Here is a 27208-nt window from a genome sequence, read left to right as displayed (position 1 = left end):
AGGTACCATTTCGGCATTTGCCTGGAAGAGAAGTAGGAAACCACGGAAAGCCACTTCGAGCATGGATGAGGAGGGAATCGAACCCCTCACGCCCTTCTACTCAGTTGACCTCCGGGGCTGAGTAGACCCCGTTCCAGCCCTCGCACCACTTTTCAAATTTCGTGCCAAAGCCGGGAATCGAGCCCGGACCTCAGAGGGTGACAGTCACACTAAACACTACACCGCAAAGGTGGCGTATTATTATTATTATTATTATTATTATTATTATTATTATTATTATTATTATTTGAGTCCTAGATTTATTTCTGTTTCACACTAATCCAGACTTCAAACCTGACTCCCACATCATATCCACCGTATTTCCTTCGAAGTACGCAGGCACAAGAACTGTATTTTTGGATCCAGACCTCTAGATACCATAGACTTCTAAGAAAAACTTTAAAGAAAATGAATGGAAATTAAATTCCAGCTAATAATGGCGCTCTCTTTGTATTTCGACATCGGTCCATCAGTAGTTGTTGAATGTAGTCCTTCACTTGTCGTGATTTAGTACATTTGTGAAACCTTCATTCTGACTGCACGCGCAACGATAAACAATTTATGGGATATTAAACTATTCAAAGGAAGGGTTTTATGTTTATGACCTTCCCATTTTAATGTCAGAACGTGGCTGATATAAAACCTGTTCTAAATCTGCGGTAATGATGCACTATTGCTGGAGCAATTAGTAACACCACAGTGAAAGGTGTTTGGGGGGGGGGGGGGGGAGTAAGGAAGTGGGCGAATGTGAATGCACGGCTCGCCATGTCCCTACGTCATAAAAAATTACCCAGTTCTCAATTAGTTTGTGTCCATATACATAATAAAGGCTGAGCATTAAGCCTATATCTTATAATAATAATAATAATAATAATAATAATAATAATAATAATAATAATAATCCGCCCCTGTGGTGTAGTGGTTAGCGTGATTAGCTGCCACCCCAGGCGGTCCGGGTTCGATTTCCGGCTCTGCCACGAAATTTGAAAAGTGGTACGAGGACTGGAACGGGGTCCACTCAGCCTCGGGAGGTCAACTGAGTAGAGGTGGGTTCGATTCCCACCTCAGCCATCCTCGAAGTGGTTTTCCGTGGTTTCCCCACTTCTCCTCCAGGCAAATGCCGCGATGGTACCTAACTTAAGGCCACGGCCGCTTCCTTCCCTCTTCCTTGCCTGTCTCACCCAATCTTCCCATCCCTCCACAAGGCCCCTGTTCAGCATAGCAGGTGAGGTCGCCTGGGCGAGGTACTGGTCATTCTCCCCAGTTATGTCCCCCGACCCAAAGTCTGAATCTCCAGGACACTGCCGTTGAGGCGGTAGAGGTGGGATCCCTCGCTGAGTCCAAGGGAAAAACCGACCCTGTAGCGTAAACAGATTAATAATAATAATAATAATAATAATAATAATAATAATAATAATAATAATAATGGGCTGAGTGGCTACGACGGCCGAGGCGCAGGCCTTCTGACCCCAATTTGGAAGGTCCGATCCCGGCTCAGTCCAGTGGTATTTGAAGGTGCTCAAATACGTCAGCCTCGTGTCGGTAGATTTACCGGCACTTAAACGATCTGCGGACTAAATTCCGGCACCTCAGCGTCTCCAAAATCCATAAAAGCAGTTAGTGGGACGTAAAGCCAATACAGTTATTATTATTAATCGTATAGCCTCAGCTACTATGTGCAAACATTTTAATCTGACGCCATCTGGCTGCTTGCTCATCAACTTCGACTTTCCTTTTTCACTCTACGCTTACCAGGCAGCAGACTAAACCGAATCTCTCTTGCTCGTCTTTGGCAGAGTTATTAATGCATTTTTTCGAGCAAACCTAAAATTTATCGCGAGAGATATTTTACATGCCGACATTGTACGATAGGAAATGTCGAATGGACTTTATTTCCGCCCTTCAAAAATCCGACTACCTCAGCCGGGTTTAAACCCGGCTATCTTGAGATCTGGAGGCCGACACTCTACCACTGATCCACACAACGAGCTATCTTACACTAATTTTCGTAGAGAATCTGGTGAGGACGGGACAGGAAAACCATAGCTGAGCAGTTCGAATTTCGGCAACAGCGATTTTCGGGCGATATCCTAAGTATTCTTTCTGTACGTTACTATCTTTAGGTAAACGGTAACTCTACCTAATTTAGAACGCTGAGAGAATCAATCCAAACCTAGGTAGAAATAAATATAATTAGGCACATGCATACAATTGTGTAGTTTGTTATTTCTTGATGGATGCAGTATCTTTACATGTCAGAGCTAAATGTAGCTTCCACCGATGTTTAAGTCTCATTTATGGCTATGACAATATAGAAGCTGCTGAGTAATAACTTTATAAGACCGGTCGTGATGCAATACCACTTTCTGGCCCAGTGAGGTGGTGGTGATTATTGTTTTCAAGGCAATCATCCTTTTTTTTAAACATTAATCATGTCCGGCTCCAAGACATGGGGTTACGGGTTCGATTCCCGGCAGGGTCGGAAATTTTAACCATCATTGGTTAATTCCACTGGCACGGGGACTGAGTGTGTGTATCGTCTTCATCATCATTTCATCCTCACCACCACGCGCAGGTCGCCTATGGGTGTCAAAATCAAAAGAGCTGCACCTTGCGAGCCGAACTTGTCCTCAGACACTCCCGGCACTAAAAGCCATACGCCATTTTCAACACTAATCATAAGGAAAATTGAAACGGTCCGACAATTCGAAATATGAAGGTATCGACAAAAGAAGGGGAAAGGCCACGAAAGGCGTGAAGATGAAAAGACTCCCTAGGCCTCAAACACCTAATACTGTCGGGGTGGGAAAGAACAAGTGATGACCAAGGGAGGTCAGATAAGATAGTGGAACAGTGGTCTTCAACGCCAACCCATGCTCCAAAGTACAGACCCCCAGGTCTCTCTTTTAGTCGCTTCTTACGACAGGCAGAGGATACTGTAGATGTTTATTCTACCCCGCTCCCCCCCTCCACAGTAAGGAAAGCAACCACAAAAAACTATACTCCCCATTATGCCTCGTATGCCACCGTCATCGGCTTTTGTGGTATTCCTATAACATCACACTATTACAAGTTATCATACCATTATTATCCTAGTGTTATTTGTTTAACGTCCGTGGGTTCACATTTTCACACAATACTGCTGTGACAGTACTTTAATTAAGGCTACGGTAATTTCCTCCCCAGTCCTAGCCATTTCCCATCCAATCGTCGTCAAACATCCTGGCTGAATCAGTGCGACCTTATCCACTAGAAAAAAAAAAAAAAAAAGTTATGGATTTAAAGAGATGTCCGATTGTTGGAATGTTGTCCTGCAATAGTTCTCTAAATGCCGGGAGCCAGTGACGAAGATGTCACATTTTAACACTCTCAAACGCAGTTGAGAGCGCGTGTTTTTAACATTATTTTATCCACTTGCAAACATTAAACACACGACCGCATCATGGAAGAAGGATACATAATTTTTAAGGCTTCCACTACTGATAACCTCGGCACTAAATGGGGCAGAATGGGCAGCTATATGTTTAGCCTGCTTTGAACTAGAAATTGAAGGCAATGCTACCAATATAAAGAATCATATTTGCTGCACAAAATCAATGTAAACCACAGCCTTCTTTATCAAGTAGTTTTTGAAATAGAGAGATTTCATTACAAACAAAACTGGAATAATTTTGAGTTAGGTCATATATAAAAGAGAATGATCAATAAACGAGTTCCATACCAATACACCCAAGTATTAAAATATATTTAATTATTTGTGGGATGGAAACCTATAAATGTCAATGTTTTTGACTTTTTAAAGCCCAGTGTCTTGTATAGAAGACAATTCCTTAATACTATTTTAAAAGCAATATCAAGGTCTAATCAGTAAAGTTTTTACTGACTCGTATAAAGTACAATATATGGCTAGTAATCTATATCAATAAAATAGCAAAGGTCGCACACGTCTGTACATTTATTATTTCAGCAAAATGTCCTGATAATTTTTTCGTTTCATACGTAATAATGTTCATCTGAAGGTTTTTCTTTAATCTTTGGTGTCTGTCTTTTATTCCCAAAACTGGAAAACAACTTGGTATATTTCAAATACTCTCCATATTTGGAATCTACCCATTCAGGATTGTGTTATCATATGACTCCAAGATTATTACATTTCCTTTTTTCTCCAGATATTTATGTGTAGGACAAGCCGCGACATTTTGAAATTAACGAATCACAACACGGCTTCATCTTAAATTGAAAACCAAATTATTTTACAATATCCTTTTTAATTAAAAATACCATCATAGGAAAATTTGAATAATTTTGTAAAATACAGTAAGTTCACACCGGAAAGAACAGCTATGTCTTTGTATTTTTCAAAATGTGTTAACGCGCGAAATTTTGAAATTAGCTAATCACATAACAGTAACATTATTTAAAAATTACCTCTACGTCACAGCGACACACAGGTCTTACAGCGACGGTGGGATAGGAAAGGGCTATGCGTGAGAAGGAAGCGCGACCGTGGCCTTAAGGTACGGCCTGACGTGAAAACGGGAAACCACGGAAAAACATCTTCAGGGGTGCCGACAGTGGGAGTTCGAACCTAATATCTCCCGAATGCAAGCTGACAGCTACGTGACCGAAACAGCACAGCCACTCGCTCAGTTCACAGTAACTCTTGCGGCGGTTGTCCTCAGTTTTTAGGAAAAGCAAACAATGGACAAGTGTTTCAATATAAAAGATAAATCAAAACAGTAGTTAAGGCTTATAATAACTATAGCCTAATTATAAAGCTTTCAAAATCTAACAAATAACTTCCATTTTTAATAAAGATGAAAGGAGTTTTTACAGTTTGATATTTTGCCGGTATCCTAACTGCATGGTTTTATTTATGCCGGCACGGTGTACCGGCCCAATTATATCACTGGTTAACGCATTAAAACAGGGCCTCTCAGGGTGCATGCACTGTGCACGGTGCAAAAGACGACTTGGCTTGGTTGACCAGAGTGCAGACCCCCCCCCCCCCCACTCCTCGATTTGGAGCAATAGCGCTTACTTTCTCTTTCCTCACGCCTGTCTCCCTCTGCCCACTTGTGCCGTAGCGCTCCAAATCCGGGCTGAGTTGAGCCGAGTAGAGCCGAGTAGAGCCGAGCTTAGCCGAGTAGCCCAGAGACGAAGCGTTGATCCGAGTTATGCCGAGCGGCACCGATGCACAGTGCACGGAACTCTTGCGCCTCGATCTGCACGCGTGAGATTTTGGGCGTTTGAGAGGCCCTGCATTAAAAGACCGGTGCCTTTACACATCCTGATACATCTTCCATCCTTTCAGCAGCTTAAATTCAGTTGTTCTCATATACATGTTATGCAGTAGTTTCTCTTTTAATATATCAGTAAATGGTATTATAAACAAAAGTATACAGTATGCGCTTTATAAAGCAGCAATTTCCAAACTATGGCCCACGGTCCCCTGGGGAGGGGGGAGGGGGAATGGTCCAAGGGGTATTGTATGAACACAATTCATAGACCGTTATACTAAATTTAGGAATTATGATTTCACAGTTGTATAACTTACATTCAGTACATGTAATTCTTAACTTGGCCGATAGATTGTATAAAGTCAGCAGCAGAAAAAACAAGAAATACTACAGGGCAGTGTAAATAATTTTCTGTAATTGTGTGAATTTCTAGTATACACACGAGGACCATATTTTGCATCTTTGGTTGAGAAAATCTCGTGGATCAGAAATTCCTTCTTTGAAACTAAACATGAACTGTCATCCCATGAGGAAGATCATCTAGCCGAAGTATGTTGCCAGAGAGAAAATGAAAAATAAATTGAAGTATGATATGGGTGGAGAATCAGATGGAGTAGCATGTTTAACTCTAGGACGTGAAATAGATGTATCACAACTCAACGTCTCTGAACGACTTTTGTGTCCATGACATTCCCTATACCCTACAATTTCTAAATAGGAAATACTGAGTTTTTTTTTTTGCTATTTGTTTTACGTCGCACCGACACAGATAGGTCTTACGGCGACGATGGGATAGGAAAGGCATAGGAAATGGAAGGAAGCGGCCGTGGCCTTAATTACGGTACAGCCCCGGCATTTGCCTGGTGTGAAAATGGGAAACCACGGAAAACCATTTTCAGGGCTGCCGACAGTGGGGCTCGAACTCACTATCTCCCGATTACTGGATACTGGCCGCACTTAAGCGACTGCAGCTATCGAGCTCGGTAATACTGAGTTTAATGCCCTTTATGACAACATACCTGTGTGAGTGTACCCGCCACCACAACCACTTTTCTGTTCTCAGACAAATGAAAACGAAGTACAGAAACAGAGCTAATACAGAGGTTGGTCTTCGGTTCAAGTGACTACGCTTGTAAAACGCTTGGTCTTTGGAAAACCTATTGATCCAACAACCGCAACAAGGGAATTTTTTCAAGTAGATTTCCAGATCAAGACTGCTGTAATCAGCCAAGTGTCACATTTTTTAATAATTTCCGTGCATTTATATAGTATCTTTATGTGAGCATGTAAGTGAAATGAAACTTTCAAAGAAAATTCTGTTTTTGTTTACTGAATGCAGTACTGTAGTCTGTGGCTAACTGGTCCTTGGACATGTATGCGATATGCTCCGGGACGGGGAGTGGAAGGGGGACAAAACGTTTGGGAAACCCTGTTGTAATGATCATTTCGTATGGCTATTTCTAGTCGAGTGCAGCCCTTGTAAGGCAGACCCTCCGATGAGGGTGGGCGGCATCTGCCATGTGTAGGTAACTGAGTGTTATTGTGGTGGATGGTAGTGTTATGTGTGGTGTGTGAGTTGCAGGGATGTTGGAGACAGCACAAACACCCAGCCCCCGGGCCACTGGAATTAACCAATGAAGGTTAAAATCCCCGACCCGGCCGGGAATCGAACCCGGGACCCTCTGAACCGAAGGCCAGTAGGCTGGCCATTCAACCAACGAGTCGGACAACCCTGTTGTAAAGGATTCACTCTACAAAATTATTCATATTTTCCTCTTATTATAGTGGTATTTTTCATTAAAAATTAAGTAGGGGAGAGTGTTATACCTTGGAACGTTTGTACCTTGGAACAGTTGCATTATCTTTGATCGTAGTAAACATTCTTTGGATCAGTTGAGTTGATTTCATTACTTTGCCACCCTGGGCAGCACAGTTTGTCTGGTGGCATCCATTGTGGTTTCAGTTCAAAGTTATTTAAGTGTAAAGCATTTTGGTACTTGAAAGTATTTTAAAAGTGATTTCAAATTGGCATATTAGTAGTTCACACATGTAAAAGAGATTCCTTCAATATTTACACTAAGTTAGTATGTAAATGGGCTAACTTATACACAGGTTACATTTTTGTTCTACCTAAGCTGTAAAAAGAAATTAATGTTTTTTTCTGAAATGGCTACATCATGTACCTTGGAACACGCACACCTATTGTACCTTGGAACATGTACCAAGGTACATTATAAGGTACACTAAGTTCTTTTATATGCTATTTTGAAACATTATCTTGTTCTTATTCTGTATTCACCTGAATCCAACTCAGTTTTAATAGATCTAGACCTAATAATGTGAAGTTGTCTACAGATCTTGATCTCCTCTTGATCAAGACAGACGTCCTCTCATATCACCTCATATTATCAGGCTCTTCTCCACAGCTGAAGAGAGGAAACCAGGGAAAGAAGGAAAGGGAAGTCAACAGTCCTAACAGCTACTCCTGACAAACATGATCCCCAATCTAACTTGTCCAATATGAAAAAAAATAATGAATCTAAAACTTTGATTGCAAAGAAAAGGACTAACAGGAATATTTTCCATTCAGAAGAGGAACCTGATATGGTGTCTAGTGGTAGTGAAGCAGATTATGCAGCTGATCTGCTGGGAGAGCAGCAAGAGGATGACTTCGCATTAAGCCAACACCCTGATCACCCATGTCTCCCAGGAGAATTTGGTCTGATTCAGTTTCAAACAAGAAAGTTTCTTGTACATTATGGTGGTAAAATACATAAATATGAGAAATGTTTTTATGAGTATAAAATTCAGTTTTTAAAGAGACAGGGCAACACTAAAAACTTCATATGATGTTCACTATATGATGTTTCCGAGGAAGGCGTTATAATGAAATTGCGTCAGCCAAATATCTCTGGTAGCACCCAGTGACAAAAGAAACATATGCACTTTGAAAAAGATTTCATAACTTCCAGGTACGTCACTGAAACAAATTTGTGTTTGATTGTGCTGTTGCTGTAATATGAAGAGATACTGATAACAAAACTAGTTTAATCTGATTATTTTTTAATTAATCGGTCATTTTCATCAAATTTTTAAGTCATTTTAGAGACTTGTAATGAGAGAATAATACTGTGTCCAGTGACACAACCTGTTTAATATTATGTATACATGTACAGATGAATAACGTCATTTGTTGTGAAAAATAAAATTATTTTGTAATATTCAGTAATTCTACCATAACTGTTAAAGTTGTTCCAAGGTACATGACTATGTTGTACCTTGGAACATGTTGCCGAGTTCAACAAAATGTTTTTTAAATACTTAACTTTGACACTGAGCACAGTGCAAAGTGCATTAAAATAGGTGGAAAGACCTATATTAATGAGGAATAATAAGTAGGATTCAAGAAATACCAAATAAAAGAAATTAAAAAATGAAATGCCAAAACTGTTCCAAGGTACAACACTCTCCCCTACATAATAAAATGATCTGGGTTTAATGGGTTAAGATAGAGCCGTGAATTAAAAAGTTGAGGAGATACTTACAACGCCGATGGCCTCCATAGCAAAGATGACAATGCTGAAGAACTGCGGCAGGTTCATGATGGGTGCATAGTGAGCACGTTCCGAGACATCAGGCATATCTGTCACCAGGTAGTAGATGGTGATTAGCAGGCCAATGGCCATGAATAAGTTAGCCAGCATAGAGATAGGTGCCAGGTACTTGAGATTGGGTACCCAACCGAGCAGGATGAGAGGCAGCAGCAACGCGGCGATGTAACAACGGACATCAATCTCCACCCGGGCATAATACTGGATCACCTGCCATCACAAAACACAACAGGAGCTTAGACAAAAGGAATACTTGACTGTACTGAGAATTTAATTCCTCTCAGCTACCAGCCTTCTTAAACAATAACTGACACTCATATTACTAACATAGGTTGGTAGTTAATTTACTAAATTAAGCATAATAATGATAATAATAATAATAATAATAATAATAATAATAATAATAATAATAATAATAAAATCAGACTGCTTGACTGGACGGTCAGCATAGTCTTCAGCTCATAGGGTCCCTGTTACGTTTTCTGACAGAGAAAGGAAAGAAAAGAGGCAACTGGGTAGGCCAAAGAGGCGCTGGATGGAGAGAGAAATCAGAAGTCGAGAAACGGGGAGTGAAGTGGGAGGATATGGAGAAACAGGAACTTGATAATGACAGGATAAAATGGCGAGTGTCTATTAGCCACACCTGGGAAATTGGAGTTGGTGAATGATGATCGTAGTGATCTCAATATGAAATACTGTAATTGGCTGATAGATAGATAGATAGATAGATAGATAGATAGATAGATAGATAGATAGATAGATAGACAGATAGATAACGCCCGGAAAACTGGAGCGAGAGAATGATGATGATGATGATGATGATGATGATGATGATGATGATAATGATGATGATAATGATGATGGATAGATAGAATATCCAACAGATAATCGCTCCACCGGGCGAGTTGGCCGAACGGTTAGGGGCGCTCAGCTGTTAACTTGCATCCGCAAGATAGTGAGTTCAAACCCCATTTTCGACAGCCCTGAAGATGGTTTTCCGTAGTTTCCTATTTTCACGACAGGCAAATTCTGGGGCTGTACCTTAATAAAGGCCACGGTCGCTTCCATCCCACTCCTAAGCCTTTCCTGTCCCATCGTCGCCATAAGACCTATCTGTGTCAGTGCGACGTTAAGTAAATTCTAAGGGAAAAAAAGTTAACCGCTCCTATTAAGGAATCAATCTAATCAGCCTGCTTATCAGTCCACAGATCATTTTGGCAATGTGAAATTGATGCTGATTATTACTGGATTTAAGTTTATAGCTCAAACCGTTCGTAGTGAGTACTGTCTGGCGCATTCCGAGTTGACTCACCCTCCCTTGATTATTAATGTAAACAACATTTCAAGCATAACTGCAGTTAGAACCGTATGAGTAGGATCAATAATGTGACTGTGACAACAGTAACTCATCAAATTATCGCTATTTACAAGTCTCGCTGATTAGGCTAGCGTTTCACAAATGGGTGGCCGCAAAACCCCAGGGGCACCCAGTAAAGTAAAGAAGAGAACGTGAACATTCTTAAAATGCTTTTATAAGAATTCCATTATGCACATTTTAGGCTAATAATACATAAATATTCTTTTGCAGTCCTTTACGTAGATTTAAGTTCCAGTGGCGTGCACTGAACCCCATCTACCCCAGCGCTGCTGAGGTAAATAACTTTGTATTAACATTTTCTAATTACTCCTTAGAACGCTTTTTATAATGTTTAAACAATTGCGAACATCTACGCCAAGCCAAGTACAGCTGTCTCGACAATCCGCTCGCACTACCGCAGTTCAGCTTCTCCAGCGAGCTGGGTTTCTTTGCCGGCGCGATAGAGAGCTACCCCCCAGCGAAATTTAAGGTCGCTTGGGTGATGCATGCACTTGAAGCTTCCTCGAGGCGGAGCTGTGGCCCCTCCCCCGACAGCAATTTACGGCGACAGGCCAGTTAGCTTAGGTAAGGGATGTTAGTTTTAATACTTGACACTAAGTCTTCAGCGCCACACACTAGAGACGGCAAGAAAAATTATCAACAGGTTAACTGTATAGCCACTTGCTGATAAAAATAGAGCCAGTATATGAAATCAATTGTAATATAGAATATATTGTAGTCTTGGGTTTCGGCATGTATACAGTTTTTTCGAGCAATTCATTGACGGCACGTGTAGAGTATGTGTTCCGATAGCCGCAGAAAAAAATTAGGTTGCCCAGCATGAACACAGAGTTAAGCGCGAATGGTTGTCTGTGATGGTGAATTTTTGTAGTGTTCCTTTTGGATTACAGGTGAAGGTTTCGCGAGTTCTGTGGCATTCTTCATGAATATAACGTGTGTTATACGTCGTGACAAATATTTTCCCTTGTTTATCGTTGATGCACGTACACTCAGTATGCGAGTGAAACTATAAAACTTCAACGACGGTAAAATACCAGTTACATTTTGCTGATTAGATCAGGCTTTTTAAGTAAGAAACAAATAGTTAGTCCCAGTGTATTTTTGTGAAAACCATGACTGTACTATCAAGAAGCGTCACCGGATGAATCTAAGTACATTGTTTACAATCTGCTATAGATTAAGTTATGATGGTGTCCTCACTGCCAATTTGGAAGTATGGGCGAGCGTGTGGTTGAAAATATTATTGAAAGATCTTTCTCAGGTAGACCTTTCCACGAAAAACGCAGCCTTATAAAATAGTAATGTTGACTTTTTTTTTTTTTTTTTTTTTGCTATTTGCTTTATGTCGCACCGACACAGATAGGTCTTATGGCGACGATGGGATAGGAGAGGCCTAGGAAGTGGAAGGAAGCGGCCGTGGCCTTAACTAAGGCACAGCCCCGGCATTTTCCTGGTGTGAAAATGGGAAACCACGGAAAACCATCTTCAGGGCTGCCGACAGTGGGGCTCGAACCCACTATCTCCCGATTACTGGATACTGGCCGCACTTAAGCGACTGCAGCTATCGAGCTCGGTAATGTTGACTTTAGAGAGTGTAGTGGGGAACGATTGTTTATATCTTTTTTAAAAACCTTTTTTGGAGCTGGAGTAATGAATATGTCCACCGCACGCCTCCATTAAGTTCCTCGACAACGGGTAGCCTACATGGAAAGAAAAAAAATTAAGACGCTTTTAGTGTCCGAATAGAACGCGTATATCGCCAAGAGTATTTCACTTACGATTACATTTAATGTTTCAATTGACAGATAAAAGAGGAGACTACCTGTTGCAAATAATAATAATAATAATAATAATAATAATAATAATAATAATAATAATAATAATAATAATAATAATAATAATAATAATAATAATAATTTAAATTCTGAAACGTAGTTTATATGAACTAGCGTTTTAAAGTAAGGCAAAAGTGTGCTAAATATGTGACGTCACACGCATACTCTGTTATAAAATGGCGCTGTGTTGACTCGCGCGCTCTGCTGGAGTTAAGCTGCTGTTGTGAATGCATCGTGGTCACTTCTATAGAGTAACAAATTTAATAATGGAAAATAAAGATTTGATTAGGATTAGGCAAAAACATGCAGAAGGAGAAAGGTGAATGATGAAAGAATAAAAGAAATGGAACGAGAAGAACGCAATAGGCGTTACTATGAGAATTTTAAACAGTGAAAACAATGTACAATAAGTAACTCTTAAATTATGTCATTTCTCATATCACACAGAGTTATTACCCACATTCCAAGTGTACCACGTTCTATTGAATACAATTTATTATCCACATAATATTTTGTCTTTTATTTCCAATAACCAAATCTTTTTTTTCTTTTTCTATTTGCTCTACATCGCACCGACACAGATAGGTCTTATGGCGACGATGGGATAGGAGAGGCCTAGGAAGTGGAAGGAAGCGGCCGTGGCCTTAATTAAGGTACAGTCCCAGCATTTTCCTAGTGTGAAAATGGGAAACTATGGAAAACCATCTTCAGGGCTGCCGGCAGTGGGATTCGAACCCACTATCTCTCGGATGCAAGCTCACAGCTGCGCGCCCCTAACCGCATGGCCAACTTACCCGGTAATAATAAGTAAGTCTAGGAAACTCTGAAAGCCCTCAGGCCGGTACAATAATGGCAGCCTACCGCCATTTTTTTAAGTTTAATAAGCATAAACAAAGAATATCCTTTGCTCATCAGTGTGGCAGTGAAGAAACTCGTTTCACTCTCAGCCACCTGATTATGTCAGTTAGGCAGGATTTTCGGCAATGGCTTTAACATGTTCAATGGCAAAGGAGTTATAAAATGCTTAACACTCTTTGCATATGTCTGAATACAACAATGAATCCGAGAACCTACGCTCTTGCACAAAAAAAAAAAAAAAAAAAAAAACCCGTTCAGATTTATTTTATAGAAATGAAGGATTTAATTTATCATCAACTCAAATTATTACTATAAACTGTAAATATATCAAGAAGTGAATACGTTTTTACAAAACATATCGCTAAACATGTGTTCATTTCAAATAATGCTACACCTGATTTTGCAGTGTTACCTCGGTCTTTGTATACCGCAGACTTCATGAGTTCACATGAATATAATCATGGTTTTCCGTAGTTTCCCATTTTCACACCAGGCAAATACTGGGGCTGTACCTTAGTTAAAGCCACGGCCGCTTCCTTCCCACCCCTAGCCCTTTCCTATCACATCGTCACCATAAGACTTATCTGTGCCGGCGCATCGCAAAGCAACTTGTGAAAGAAAAAAAAAAAAAGAATGTAATGTAATGTAACAGAAGGGGTGCTACTCCATCAAAAATTTTGAGAACCAATGGCTAAGACACTCTGCTTCTGGTGGAAAGATTTATGTCATGGATAGCATTAGATGAGAGGAAAAGAACAAGGCATTTCGCTTATTCAAAGACTGCCACAGAACATCAGTTCAGAACTAATTGTTTCTCGAGCAATGGTGGATTTTACGAGAAGGCAGTGGAGATCAGGGATACTTAGAAAGGTCATAAAACGTTTTATAAGAATCAGTGGTGCACTAAGAAATGAGTTGGAACGATGCCAGCTGCCACACAGTATCTACATGTGCACGACGGAACCTAGCGAAAGGCTTTGTCAACGAGAATAGAAAAGGGAATCCATCGCATATCCGTATTTGTATCAATTTGTAAAACAAATACATTTCTGTTCTATTTTTACGCCAGGATTTTCCTGTATAATTTTCCTATTTTATCATTGTCCATAAAACAGGTATTCAAAAGAGAGAACGATTCAGAATTAGAAGGTATTACGTGTTTAAAATACGACTGAACTCGGCCGTGTCAGGAACTAGTGCTCTTGTCATTCGGCAGTGTCCACAGATACAGTAGCAGAGAGCCATATCTATAACTGCTCAGTCAGCCAGCCTTCCGTGATACAATAGTTCCTTTCACTGAACGTTAATCACATTTTCCATTTTGAATTCGGGAGATTGTTTGAATCCCACCGTCGGCAGCCCTGAAGATGGTTTTCCATGGTTTACCCATTTTCACACCAGGCTGCACCGTTAAGGCCACGGCCACTAGCTTCCTATTCCTAACCCTTTCCCAATCTTACATCGCCGAACTGTTTGCGCAACGTTAAACCTATAGAAAAAGAACCCCACTTTTTATTCTACATTTTCCCTACTCTTCCTACATTTGTAACAAATTATTCTCTAAAATCCATCTTTTATTGTCGGCATTGCGAGACTCAGGCGACGTCTGTTCTCGCCCCGCTATCACTGCGATAAACACTACGGCTCCTCGCCCGAGTGAAATCGTACTTTGAATATGCAATATTGGTTGTTCCTGAGGAAACTTTAACTTACAATTAAACTCCCTTAATATTACAAGTCTTACGTGTGCAGCTAGGGTAGCAACAGCCTGTGAAAACACTATCTTCTGTCATGAATAAACACAAACACGAAGACACCAACAAGGAGGTATTTTAAATTTCAGAGCTCAAACAGCGGTCAGTTACCTCCTAAAACTTTGCTTTCCAAGAAAAGTGTGAAAAGGCTAATATGCATATCCTTTCTAGCATGCTATTAAAAGGACAGCGATGGACGGAAGAATTAGTTCCAGCTGGCGTGGTTGTAAGAAAAGAGCTTGTCGGAGCATGCCCTATGAAAAGGCTTTCATAACAAGGTTGTCGTAGGAAAATACCATACACATGTGAAGTCACTTCGGATGTGAAACTACTTTTATAGTCGGCGTAAATTGCCGTTGGTCCGTAAGGTATCTTTTCATTTTTTCCCCATTAATACTAAAGCTAGTGATATTATTATTATTATTATTATTATTATTGCTACTACATCCATTTAGGAAGGCTCGTCTTGTGCCGGTAACATAATGGGCTGACTCGGCCTAAGCAAGGCGTTATCCTCTTGGTTATGAAACTCTAGGTAGATATATCTACAAATATTTACAACAGAAATAATTACAACATATAGGGCTTACATTTATACAATAAATATGCACATATTATGTCGCCAAACTACTTCTTATCTCCCCATTTTGGGAATCTGTTCTTCTGTATTACTGAATTATTATTATTATTATTATTATTATTATTATTATTATTATTATTATTATTATTATTAACCATTCTTGAACGTTAAAAAGCTTTACTTGCCCAATACAATTAAATAAAATTACTGGAAGCCAAGGATTATGAATGAACATGGACATGGAATAAGATAGAGGATATTATCAGGCCAGCAAGTATTATCTATATGTATAAAGTAACTTGTCCTGACTGACTGACTGACTGACTGACTGATTCATCATCGCCGAGCCAAAACTACTGGACATAAAGAAATGAAATTTTGAGGATATATTCATATTAAGATGTAGGTGCTCGCTAAGAGAGGATTTTTTGATATTCCGTCGCTAAGGGGGTGAAAAGGGGGGTGAAATTTTAAAAAGAGTGTATCTATATCTCAAAACTTTAAAAGTTTACAGATGTAAAAATTGGTATTTAAAATCTTCTTTTAAAATAACGATACACGTATTTTTTTGTTTTCGGAAAATCGCAATAGGAGGAATGAAAAGGGGTGGAAAAAGGGTTGAATGCCTTTAATGAGGCTACTTATATCTCAGAAACTGAAGATATTACAGACCTGAAAATCGGTGTTTGGGATCTCCTTTAAAAATAAAGAAACAAGTATTTTTTTCCCCTGGAAAATCTAATTAAGGGAGGGGGTGAAAGGGGTGTAATATTTTAAAATGAGTGTATCTATATCTCAAAACTTTTAAAGGTTGTAGATGTGAAAATTGGTATTTAGAATCTCCTTTAAAAATAAAGAAACACGTATATTTTGTTTTCGGAAAATCCAATTAATGGCGGTTAAACAGGAGTGACAAATTGGGGTGAATTTTTGAAAGACTATATCTACAGAATATCTTGGAAACGTAAAATGTTACAGACGTAAAAAGTGGGTGTTTGGAATCTCCTGTAAATGTAAAGAAACATAGGTGATTTGTTTTTGGAAACTCCACTTAAGGGGAACTCAAAAGGGGTGAAATTTTGAAATGAGAATTTGTACAGTATATCCAGAAAACATAACATGTTACAGAAGTGAAAAATGGTATTTTTTATCTCTATTAAACATAAAGAAACACGTATTTTTAGTTTTCGGAAATATCACCTGGGTGGAGGGGGGGGGGTAAAAGTGACTGAAAATGGTGTTGAATTCTTTTAATTAGGCTACTGATATATCAAAAATGAATATTTTACAGACGTGAAATTTGATATTTTCAATCTGCTTTAAAAGTAAAAGTACATGTATTCTCTTAAAATCCAATAAAGCGGGGGGGGGGGGGGGGAAGAATTGAAAAATTAATTGGCTTAATTGTATGAGAATACATACATCTAATAAAAACTAAAGTTATTACAGATGTGAAAATTCGTATTTGGATCTCCTTTTAAAACAACGAAAAACGCGTTTTGGGCGGGAAACCATCTTGGAGGGCGGGAGTGTTAAGGAGTTGAATTCCTTTCATGAGGACACATAAATCAAAAACTGAAGAAGTTAGAGTCGTGATAATTGGTATTTAGAAGATCCTTTACTATTAAAGAAACAAGTATTTTTTTCGGGAAAGTTCACTTGGGGGGGGGGGGGAGAGTAGTGTGAAATGAAGTGAAAAAAGTAAATTACTTTTATGGGGATAGTTATATCTCAAAACTGAAGGTAATAGACGTGAACATTGGTGTTTGGAATCTCCCTTAAACAAAAAGAAACAAGCCTTCTTTTAATTTTTTTGCGGGTTGGTGGGGGTGGCGGTAAATAAACTTAACGGCGGTGGGGTGTAGAAGGAGGTGAGACCAATTGATTTTACTGTTATTAATGTACTTATAAGGATCCTCCGTTGCTCAGGCGGCACCGCGCCGGCCTCTCAAAGCTGGGTTCCGTGGTTCAAATCCCGGTCACTCCGTGTGACATTCGTGCTGGACAAAACGGAGGCGGGACAGGTTTTTCTCCGGATACTCCGGTTTTCCCTGTCATCAGCCATTCCAGCAACACATAATAATAATAATAATAATAATAATGTTCCGGACCGTCGTCAAATGTGCGGACCGCGCTGGCAACGGCTCCTGGACGGGTAATGACTAAGAATGCAGTCCGGCCGCGGGTTCAGTGCCGCCAAGGCACCCAATATGACACCACGCCGGATCTCCTGAAGGATTTTATCCATATTAAAAATGATTATAGGAAAGGATGGCAAAGATTTACGGACCCAACTGACCGGGAGGAATACCTGAGCCTAGCCCGGGATGTACGAAATCGATTGCTGGAAAGGAAGATTGAAAAATGTGAGGAAACGTGCCGTAAAATAATAGAAAACCAGTCAGATCGGGAATTTTGGTGGATTCTCGCAGAAAACGAGTCAGATCGCGAATTTCGGCGGATTATATATATATAAAACAATAAGCATTCAATTATAAATTTCGGTATAATACCGTAGCGAAGCACGGGTATCTTGCTAGTAATAAATATAACTGAAAATATAATTCCAGTAGTTTGTCAAACAAATTGCTTTCGGTGGATTAAAATCAAAGACACATGAATAATTGTGTTTCGTAGAAAATTATCAAATATCAATTAAGGATCATGTCTGTGAGCTTACAAAAAGAAACTGGAAGAATGCACATATTTATGACTTCTTTCCAAATTTAGGCTGTAATCTGCATCTGTCAGTATGAATTTTTGGCGCCAGGACTTGAACATGCTAATGTTATCCGCTCTACTACTACCCTTTTTTTGTTTGTTATAATGCTGAATAATACAATCTGATCAAGATACAGTAGTTGTATTCTTTCACCGTTGGTACTTACGTCTTCTTCCCAGCTGTTTGTCATGAAATTTGGCATTTTGGAGTTCATTTGTAGGTCCACCAGTTTACTATATTCGTCTACTTTATAATAATGCTACCGTAATTGTCGAAGTCTTAAGGCAGGGCCTCTCAAACGCCCAAAATCTCACGCATGCAAACTGAGGCGCAGAGGTCTTGTGCACAGTGCATCGGTCCCACTCGGCTCAGCTCGGACCGACGACTTTTTCCCGGGATACTCGGCTAACCTCGGCTCATAGGCTCAACTCGGCTCGGATTTGGAGCGCTACGGAGCAAGTGAGGAAGTGGGAGACAGGCGGAGCGAGCGAGACAGGCGTGGGGACAGAGAGAGACAGCGCTATTGCTCCAAATAGAGGAGTGGAGGTATGCATTCTGGTCAACCAAGCGAAGTCGTCTCTTGCACCGTGCACACTGCAATGCACTGGTGCATGCACTCTGAGAGGCCCTGTCTTAAGGTATGAACAATAACATAACCAAACTTGAGCAAAAGTATCATAAAAAGTCAGTAATGTAAAATTATTACACTTACCTGCTGGAAACTGCTGCCCACAATGACGGTGTAGACACTGCAGGTTCCAAAATACGTGAGGAACAGGCTGACCAGGATCACTATTCTGTCAACAGCAATGATTTCCATCAGATTACATATCTTATATGATATTCATGTATGTTCACATTAAATATATTGCTAGTAACTTTAAGGGTTTTTTTTTTACTGAAACATTTTGTCAGATTCCTCCCTTTTCTTCCATTTATGGTCCTCTTTCTTTACTCTATACCATATCTTCAAGGACTTAAGTGCCAAAACCATCTCCATACAGGCCATTGGAAGAGTGGAAGGTAAAAGCTTACATTTCACTAATTACTTTCGCGGTTTTCGGAGACACCAAGGTGTTGAAATTTCGTTCCTCATGAGTTCTTTTACGTGCCAATAAATCTATCGACATGAGGCTGGCGTATTTGCGCACTTTCATCTTCACCGGATTGAGCGGGGATCGAACCGCCAACTTGGACTAAAAAAATTAGCGCTCTACTGTCTGCAAATCTCAGTACAACCTTTCGACTTCCTGACGGGAATCGAACCCACGTCCTTCCAGGTGAATCGAGCATGCCTTTAGCGCTTCGGCTAGGCAGCTCACGCTTAGAAAGGATGCAAAGCGTTGTCTCTTCAACGTCTATCAGTCTTACAATACGCCGGAGAGTCAAAACGTCGCAATGAAAAAGGAGTTCTTTAACGTAGGTACAAAGGGTCTCTCGATTTTTTCACTCTTAAATATTAGCGGAGTGTACCAAGATTCAATCCTGGAACCTTGAGCACAGCAAGCGATAGCCTAACTATGCAGGTCATCTGGTCACCCTTCCTTTTTCTTGATTCTTGTATCAAGGAGCTAATAATTTTTGTTTTGACCTTAAAGCAACATTCAGTAACCCTTGTTTTCAGTCTTATTTACTGCATCAGCCCCGCGCGATAAAACGAGTAACGTGGAATAAGTCAAGGAGCTACCTAACGAATGCTCGGTTAACCCGAAAGGACCTGGGTTCGATCCCCGTCAGGAAGTCGGAAGGTTGAACTGAGAGATAATCAGATGGTAGAGTGCTAATTTTCCGAGTCCAAGTTGACAGCCGCTCCAGCGTTGTATTGGTAGATTTACCGGCACGCAAAATAATGTGCGACCAAATTTCGGCATCCCAGCGTCTCCGAAAGCAACTTTTTCTACTTGTTTTGCCACACAAACATGTCGAATGTTTTCGGCGTCGGAGAGCTGACAAAGGGCTAGGATTGGGAAGGTAGTGGCCGTGGCCTTAATTAAGGTACAGTCCCAGCATTCTGCCTGGTGTGAAAATGGGGAAACCACGGAAAACCATCTCCAGGTTTTTTTTCAGGACCCAGCGATGGATCCCATATCTACCGCCTCAAGGGCAGTGTCCTGGAGCGTGAGATATTTGGTGTGGGATACAAGTGGAAAGGAGGACCAGTACTTCGCCCAAGCGGCCTCACCTGCTATTCTGAAGAGGGGCCTTATGGGGAATGGGAAGATTGGAAGGGAAAGGCAAAGAAGAGGAAAGGAAGCGGTCGTGGACGTAAGTTAGGTACCATTCCGGCATTTGCCTGGAGAAGGAGTGGGTAAACCACGGAAAACCACTTTGAGGATGGCTGAGGTGGGACTTCAACCCCCTCTATTCCGTTGACCTCCCAAGGCTGAGTGGACCCCGTTCCAATCCTCGTACCATTTTTTAAATCTCGTGGCAGAGGCGGGAATCGAACCCGGACCTCCGGGGGTGGCAGTTAATCACACTAACCACTACACCACAGAGGCGGACTCCTATAAATTTAGTATAAATTGTACTGAAATAGTTACCTTGCGAATCGAGTGTACTTGCGTCCCCATGGAGGGCCGTTGGCGAATGCCACTTCACCTACATCAGCAAACGTCATGGCGGTGGTGCGGGTCCGATAGTAGAGTTCATGTGCGCACTTGACCAAGATGTACGAGCAGTGAGTGCAGATGACAGCGACCAGGACTGTAGCTATAACACCAACAGACAAGCCCGCGTTCTTGAAGGCGAATGGCATGGCGAGGATACCAGTTCCGAGAGCTGCCTTCAGGAGATGGGTCAGCGTATCGCAGTTGCTGAAAACAAGTAATACACATCACAAGTGTTATTTGTTACTGAAAACATGCATTACATATCTTAGGCTAGTGTGTCCCAGCTACTGAAGACAAATAACATATCGTACAGTGTGTAGAAATTACTGAGAAAATACACTAAATGCCGCTTGCAGTCACGTTGTCACAGTTCTTGAGAACATACAATAATGCGATTAGTTCTGCGTCCCTCTAACAACTACTTTTATAGTTTTCGGAGACACTTGAGAACATACGTTACATTTCACAAGCTATCTAGTCGACGTTACTGAGGAGCGTGTCGAGATTACCGAGAACAGGTCACAGGTCAGATTGTTGTAGTTACTGAAGACAAGTAACGTACACGGGCGTGTCCAGGTTGCTGAGAACACACATTGAGTTTCACAGGTCAGTTTGTCACAGTTATTGAGAATAACTTAAATATCACGGATCAACGTATCACAGTTAAAATGTGGACATAAATACGTGTAATAATGCAGAGGACGGGTAGCTTTCCTAAATCTTTCCTCGAGGTCTCGGGTTCGATTTCCGGTCAGTCCAAGCAAACGATTCATTCAGCCTCGTGAGATCAACAATAATTTCACGTGGCTATTGATGACCGCCGGCTCGGCGGTGTAGGAGTAGTGTGCCTGCCTCTTATACGGAGGTCCCCGATTCGATTCTCGGCCAGGTCATGGATTTTTACCAGGGTCTGAGGGATGGTTCGAAGTCCATTTAGCCTACGTGATTCCAACTGAGGAGCTACCTGACTGTGAGATGGCGGTCCCGATATCGAAAAGGAAGAATAACGGCCGAGAGGATGCTTCGTGCTGACCACACGACACATCGTAATCTGCAGGCCTTCGGGCTGAGCAGCGGCCGCTTGGTAAGCCACGACCCTTCGGGGCTATTGCGCCATGGGGTTGGTTTTGGTTTGGCTATTGATGGCCCTTGCAAGACAGACCCTCGCATGAGGGTGGGCGGTGTCTGCTGTGTATAGGAAACTGAATGTTTGTGTGGTGGAGGATAGTGTTGTGTGTAGTATATTAGTTGAAGTTATATTTGGGCAGCACAAACACCCAGTCCCCCAAGCAAGGGAATTAACCGTTTAAGATTAAAATTCCTCGACCCGGCTGGGAATCGAACCCGGGCTCCTAGGACCGAAAGCCAAGACATTGACCTCCCAGCCTTGGAGCCGGACGTGAGACCAACTGAGGATCTGTCTGAATGATGTGAGAGGTCATATCAGCTAAGCAATACAGCTGAGGATTTCACTACCATATCTGCCGACCATCTGGCTAGACAGCAGTCGTCTGGACAGGCTAAGGTCCTTAATGGGTTGTACAGCGTGCTTAGCATACGGCTATATGTAGTTCAGTAAGTTGGGTTGCCTAACATAACAGGCGCTTCAGAGAACTAGATTTTTTGTCCAAATACCCAATATGCCGGCAATTTCTCTGCTTAATCTGTGCAATGGGACGATCTACTCCATAAAGGGGGAAGCCTCGAGTAGAAAATCAAGAAGTAAAATGTAAATAAATAACCGATTTCAATACTGTGCAGTACCACTTTATTTATAAAATACGTTAAACATTCCCAACTTCTCGTTTCACACAAGGCGCTATACACCTCATAATACTTTCTTGCACCTTCGACAGTATGAAGGGTGTGACACTTTCATTTGTTACTCTGATTCTCCCATATGCTCTTCTCTGTTATCAAGTAATGTTGCGTAACTTATGTAGCTGCACGAAAAGAAATAATTTAATCGACTTTTCCCATACACTAACAGCATATCCACTAACTCGTCGTTAGTATAACGCCCCTGCTCCATTCAATAATAAACAATATGCTACGGGAACGTTTGCTAATGCTCTACTGTCAATGAAGACATAACATTAACAAATACCCCTCCCCTCGTGCACAATGCTTTAACCCCCATTTAGTGAGACGTAGAAAGACTTTATTACTTTATGAACTTGCAACATTCACCTGTAGCAATAGTAGACTGTCCCGCCGAGCAAGTAAAGCAGAGAGGTTGCCGATACACCGGAAGTTTGGACTGAAAATCTACTTCTGCGAAGCTCTTATTCATTTCGACAACCGCAACTTACTGAGTTGTATGTATCTATACAGTGCTGTATGTGCCACAGGTTTGTTTATTTGTTTGCCCTATATCAATATACAGTATAGTAGTTACCAAACACAAAAGTAACTTTTAGAGTTACTGAGGACAGACAAAACGTGTCATAGGTGAGGTTGTAGTCAGTCGGTACAATCATGTCCGGTTCCATGGCTAAATGGTTAGCGTGCTAGCAATTGGTCAAAGGGGTCCCGGGTTCGATTCCCGACCGGATCAGGAAATTTTAATCTAAAACAATTAACTCCATTGGCTCGGGGATATTCACACTACAACGTAACACACAAACGATCTCGGTAGCTTGAGGGGTCTCCTGTCCAGTCAAGGAATGTCTTTTCTATGACCTTTCTGTGGTTCTATTGGTAGCTATAAAACGGGGGAATTTGTTTTAATGGAAACATATTCTGGTGCTGTATTACAATTATAAATATTATACAGGTATCTGCGTTTCTCCGTAACAAATATTATTAATGTAAACTCCATACTGTACTGTCCATATCTCCTCAAGTATTTTAAAAATAGCTATTTTCTTTCCAACTATTACAAAACAAACAAATTAGTAACTTCAAAACAAAGAGTGATATTATAGTGAAAATTTCAGCAAATATTCCTCTAAATATGTACTAGTTCCCTGTAAAAAAAATCGTACGCCTGAGACCAAAAGTTTAAGGACAGGAATCAGGTTCATGAAATATACAGGTGTCCTTAAACTTTTGCTAGAACCTGTATTAATCTCACTCCACCGCTGAGAGGTTTCGTGTTTGTCTTTATATAGTCATTTTCATCAACATGCAACACACCCCACTACTAGCTACCATTGAACTCGTAATATTGAATACATTCATCCACACGTCGTAAAAGATGTCCAAGACCTCGTGTGCGACACAGTTCGCAACCACAAATCCACCGTGGTGTGGGCAAAGCGGTAGAAGGATATTTGCATCAAATACATTCGCATTTCAAACCCCTGATTTATTGAAAGTTTTGAATGTTCCCCCTAAAAAATTAGGTTTTGAGATGTAAGTATGTTTATTCTACGACCAGAGAATTCTTCAAACTTCATGACTGATGCCCCCTCAGTCTACATACATTATGTTTAGTTCGAATGAAAGAACAGTACCCGCGCTGTGAGAGGAAACTTAACTAGATACTCACCTGGTTGGATGATCCAGCTTCCTCTCTCGAAAAGGATCCCAATCCTTGCCATTGAGATGATTGAGGTAGTCGTTTTCCGGGTCTTTGGGTGCCACGGTTACCTTGTATCTGAAAAGTAAAGAAATGTCGTAAATAGAAACATTAAGAACAGATGGTGGTACAAGATTTGCGTGAGGTCTATAATAACAAGAAACTCGATAATAATAATAATAATAATAATAATAATAATAATAATAATAATAATAATAATAATAATAATAATAATACCTTCCTTTGCTATTCTTTTCGACAGCGATGATGTTAAGGAACAGGATAACATAGGAGAGAACATATGTGATTGACTGCCCTAATAATATTTTGAAGCTTGCCTTTGTTGAAAGGCCAACGGCCGTAGTCGTGTTGAAACACCGCATCCCGTGAGATCTCCGAAGTTAAGCAACATTGTACGTGGTCAAGATTCGGACGGGTTGCCACGCGCTGTTTGGGTGTAGGGGGTGGGGGTGGGGTTAAGGGAATGGAGGAGCGGAAAGGAACTGACCACCCTACCGTACGTAAACTCCGGCTCAGACACACCTCTGCGGAGGTTTGGACCTGCCTTCGGGCAGAATACACCTTTACCGTACCTTACCTTTGTTGAAAGAAATGAAAGCTATGTTTAAGGAAAACGTTGATCCCATCCATACTTTTGGAATAAAATGAAGTTAGCACCTAAAATCATAAAGAGAGCAAGGGCGAGAAGGGAATAAGAACTGACCCTTGTAAATTATATTTTCTCACGTTTCTCTTGTATCTAAACTTAAACCTGGGCTGGTTGTTCAGGGTTTCAGATGAAGTGTTGTGGACTACATCATAGGCGAGTACAGCCGGGTTTACAGGTTATGCTTTGAAAAATCCACTTGGACAAGACATATGTGTACGGCTCCCAGTGCCCACAAACCAATTCCAAAGAAAGCGATTTCACAGAAAACACAGTCAACCGCCATCATTTTGGAAGTACAGCGAGCAGGAAGATGGAATCACGACAAAAGATTCAAAGAAAGAAATACAGGAATCTAATAACTTACACGAATCAAAGATTGCATCACTGTGACAACTCAATGGCAATGGAAAACGCGCCTGTTCTACAGCACTATTTCAACAATGGCCATAAAGAACAAGTCTTTTCCACTACTATTTTAACAATTGCGATGAAGAACACTTCTGTACTCCAGCAATTAACGTATCCACAAAGAGCACACGAGATGCTGTCAGTTGGTACAATTATTTTTATTCACATACATAACCTTCATCACTGTTGTCAGAACCAAAACATTCACATCACACACCTCCATTTAAAGACAACTGCCAATCGCTGCACATCGAGATGACAATATTGAAACAGAAATAAAACAGTTGACTGCTTAAAAGCATGTCGTCCACGTGGTCACAAGTATAACCCGTAACTTCCAAATCATAACTCAGCAGTAACTAACTTCACCGTCAAGATCGTCTCTTTATATAGGTGCCTGGCCAGGCGTCTAGAAAGTTACCTTACAAAAATATATCTTCTTGAAAACTTGAGAGTGCATAATACACAGATTATAATGCATGGAGCATTCTCAATCGTTCTCGTCACCTATACCATTCTGGAAGTTACAGTGTATTTCACAATTATGGATTGCAATTTATATATACAGGTAAGAATAAATTATAATATAAATCTACAGGTATTTACATTAACTGAAGCGATATAAATGTTTATATACAGTGCCTGTTTCATGACATAACCTCAAAAACAACGCGATCATATCGCATGTACACATGATGTAATACTAATACCAAATGGATGTAACACTTCACAGCTATACATATAATAATAATAATAATAATAATAATAATAATAATAATAATAATAATAATAATTATTATTATTATTAGAGCTCAATATCTGCATTAGTTACCCATGGGTGAGAGAATATTGCTTACAAGTTATACTTGTTATCGCACTTGCGTCACAATATTGCATCTATGACGATTACGAACAAGTCCTTCGTTAGCAATGAAACACACATCAACCCGCATCGCAGGGGTGCTTCCCAGATGCGCTGATGTAAGAGTTGCATGCACTGTAGTATGCTGGTACGTTGTGTTCCTGTCTCTCCGCCGTAACTAATGCACCGTGCAGAGTTGTAGAAAATGAGTTCTAACATGGAAATGTCCACATAACACATTTTCTTCTTCTACGTGTGGGGGATGTGTCCTGAAAGTTTTGCTGTATCGTACTGTTACACCCAGCAGACAAGTTGGCCGTGCGGTTAGGGGCGCGCAGCTGTGAGCTTGCATCCGGGAGATAGTGGGTTACCTTAGAACACGGCCTCTCAGACGCCCAAAATCTCACGCGTGCAAACTGAGGCGCAGAGGTCCTGTGCACAGTGCATCAGTCCCACTCGGCTCAGCTCGGACCCGCGCGTCGTCTCAGGGTGACTCGGCTAAGCTCGACTCAACTCGGCTCGGATTTGGAGCGCTACGGAGTAAGTGAGGAAGAGGGAGACAGGCGGAGCGAGCTAGACAGGCGTGGGGACAGTGAGAGACAGCGCTATTGCTCCAGATCGAGGAGTGGGGGTCTGCACTCTGGTCAACCAAGCGAAGTCGTCTTTTGCACCGTGCACCGCGCAATGCACTGATGCATGCACTGATGCATGCACCCTGAGAGGCCCTGCTTTAAAGTCACGGCCGCTTCCTTTCCACTCCTAGCCCTTTCCAATCCCGTTACCGCCATACGACCTATCTGTGTCGGTACGACGTAAAGCAAATTATACAATAAGCCTGTTATAATAATTTCGTGTGGCTATGTCTAGCAGGGTGCAGCCCTTGTAAGGCAGACCCTCCGATGAGGGTGGGCGGCATCTGCAATGTGTAGGTAACTGCGTGTATTGTGGTGGAGGATAGTGTTATGTGTGGTGTGTGAGTTGCAGGGATGTTGGGGTCAGCACAAACACCCAGCCCCCGAGCTATTGGAATTAATCAATGAAGATTAAAACCCCCGACCCGGCCGGGAATCGAACCCGTGACCCTCTGAACCGAATGCCAGTAGGCTGACCATTCAG

The 27208-nt window shown here is 41.1% G+C and overlaps 1 protein-coding gene across 1 annotated transcript in view; it reads right to left on the bottom strand.

Annotated features, from left to right (window-relative positions):
• The window catches only part of path (pathetic), a 315189-nt gene that overhangs the window by 40543 nt on the left and 247438 nt on the right, over positions 1–27208 (bottom strand). Inside the window, exons 4-7 of the mRNA XM_067145705.2 lie at positions 24123–24230; positions 20561–20833; positions 18730–18814; positions 8825–9100 (exon numbers count right to left, since the gene is read on the bottom strand). Coding sequence (XP_067001806.1) covers positions 8825–9100; positions 18730–18814; positions 20561–20833; positions 24123–24230 — 742 coding nt within the window. The remainder of the gene's footprint in view (positions 1–8824; positions 9101–18729; positions 18815–20560; positions 20834–24122; positions 24231–27208) is intronic.

The sequence above is a fragment of the Anabrus simplex genome, chromosome 4 (genome assembly GCF_040414725.1).
Source record: "Anabrus simplex isolate iqAnaSimp1 chromosome 4, ASM4041472v1, whole genome shotgun sequence".
In the NCBI taxonomy this organism is placed as follows: Eukaryota; Metazoa; Arthropoda; class Insecta; order Orthoptera; family Tettigoniidae; genus Anabrus; species Anabrus simplex.
Note: the sequence above shows the minus strand (reverse complement) of the source record. Positions and strands in the feature narration are given on the sequence as shown.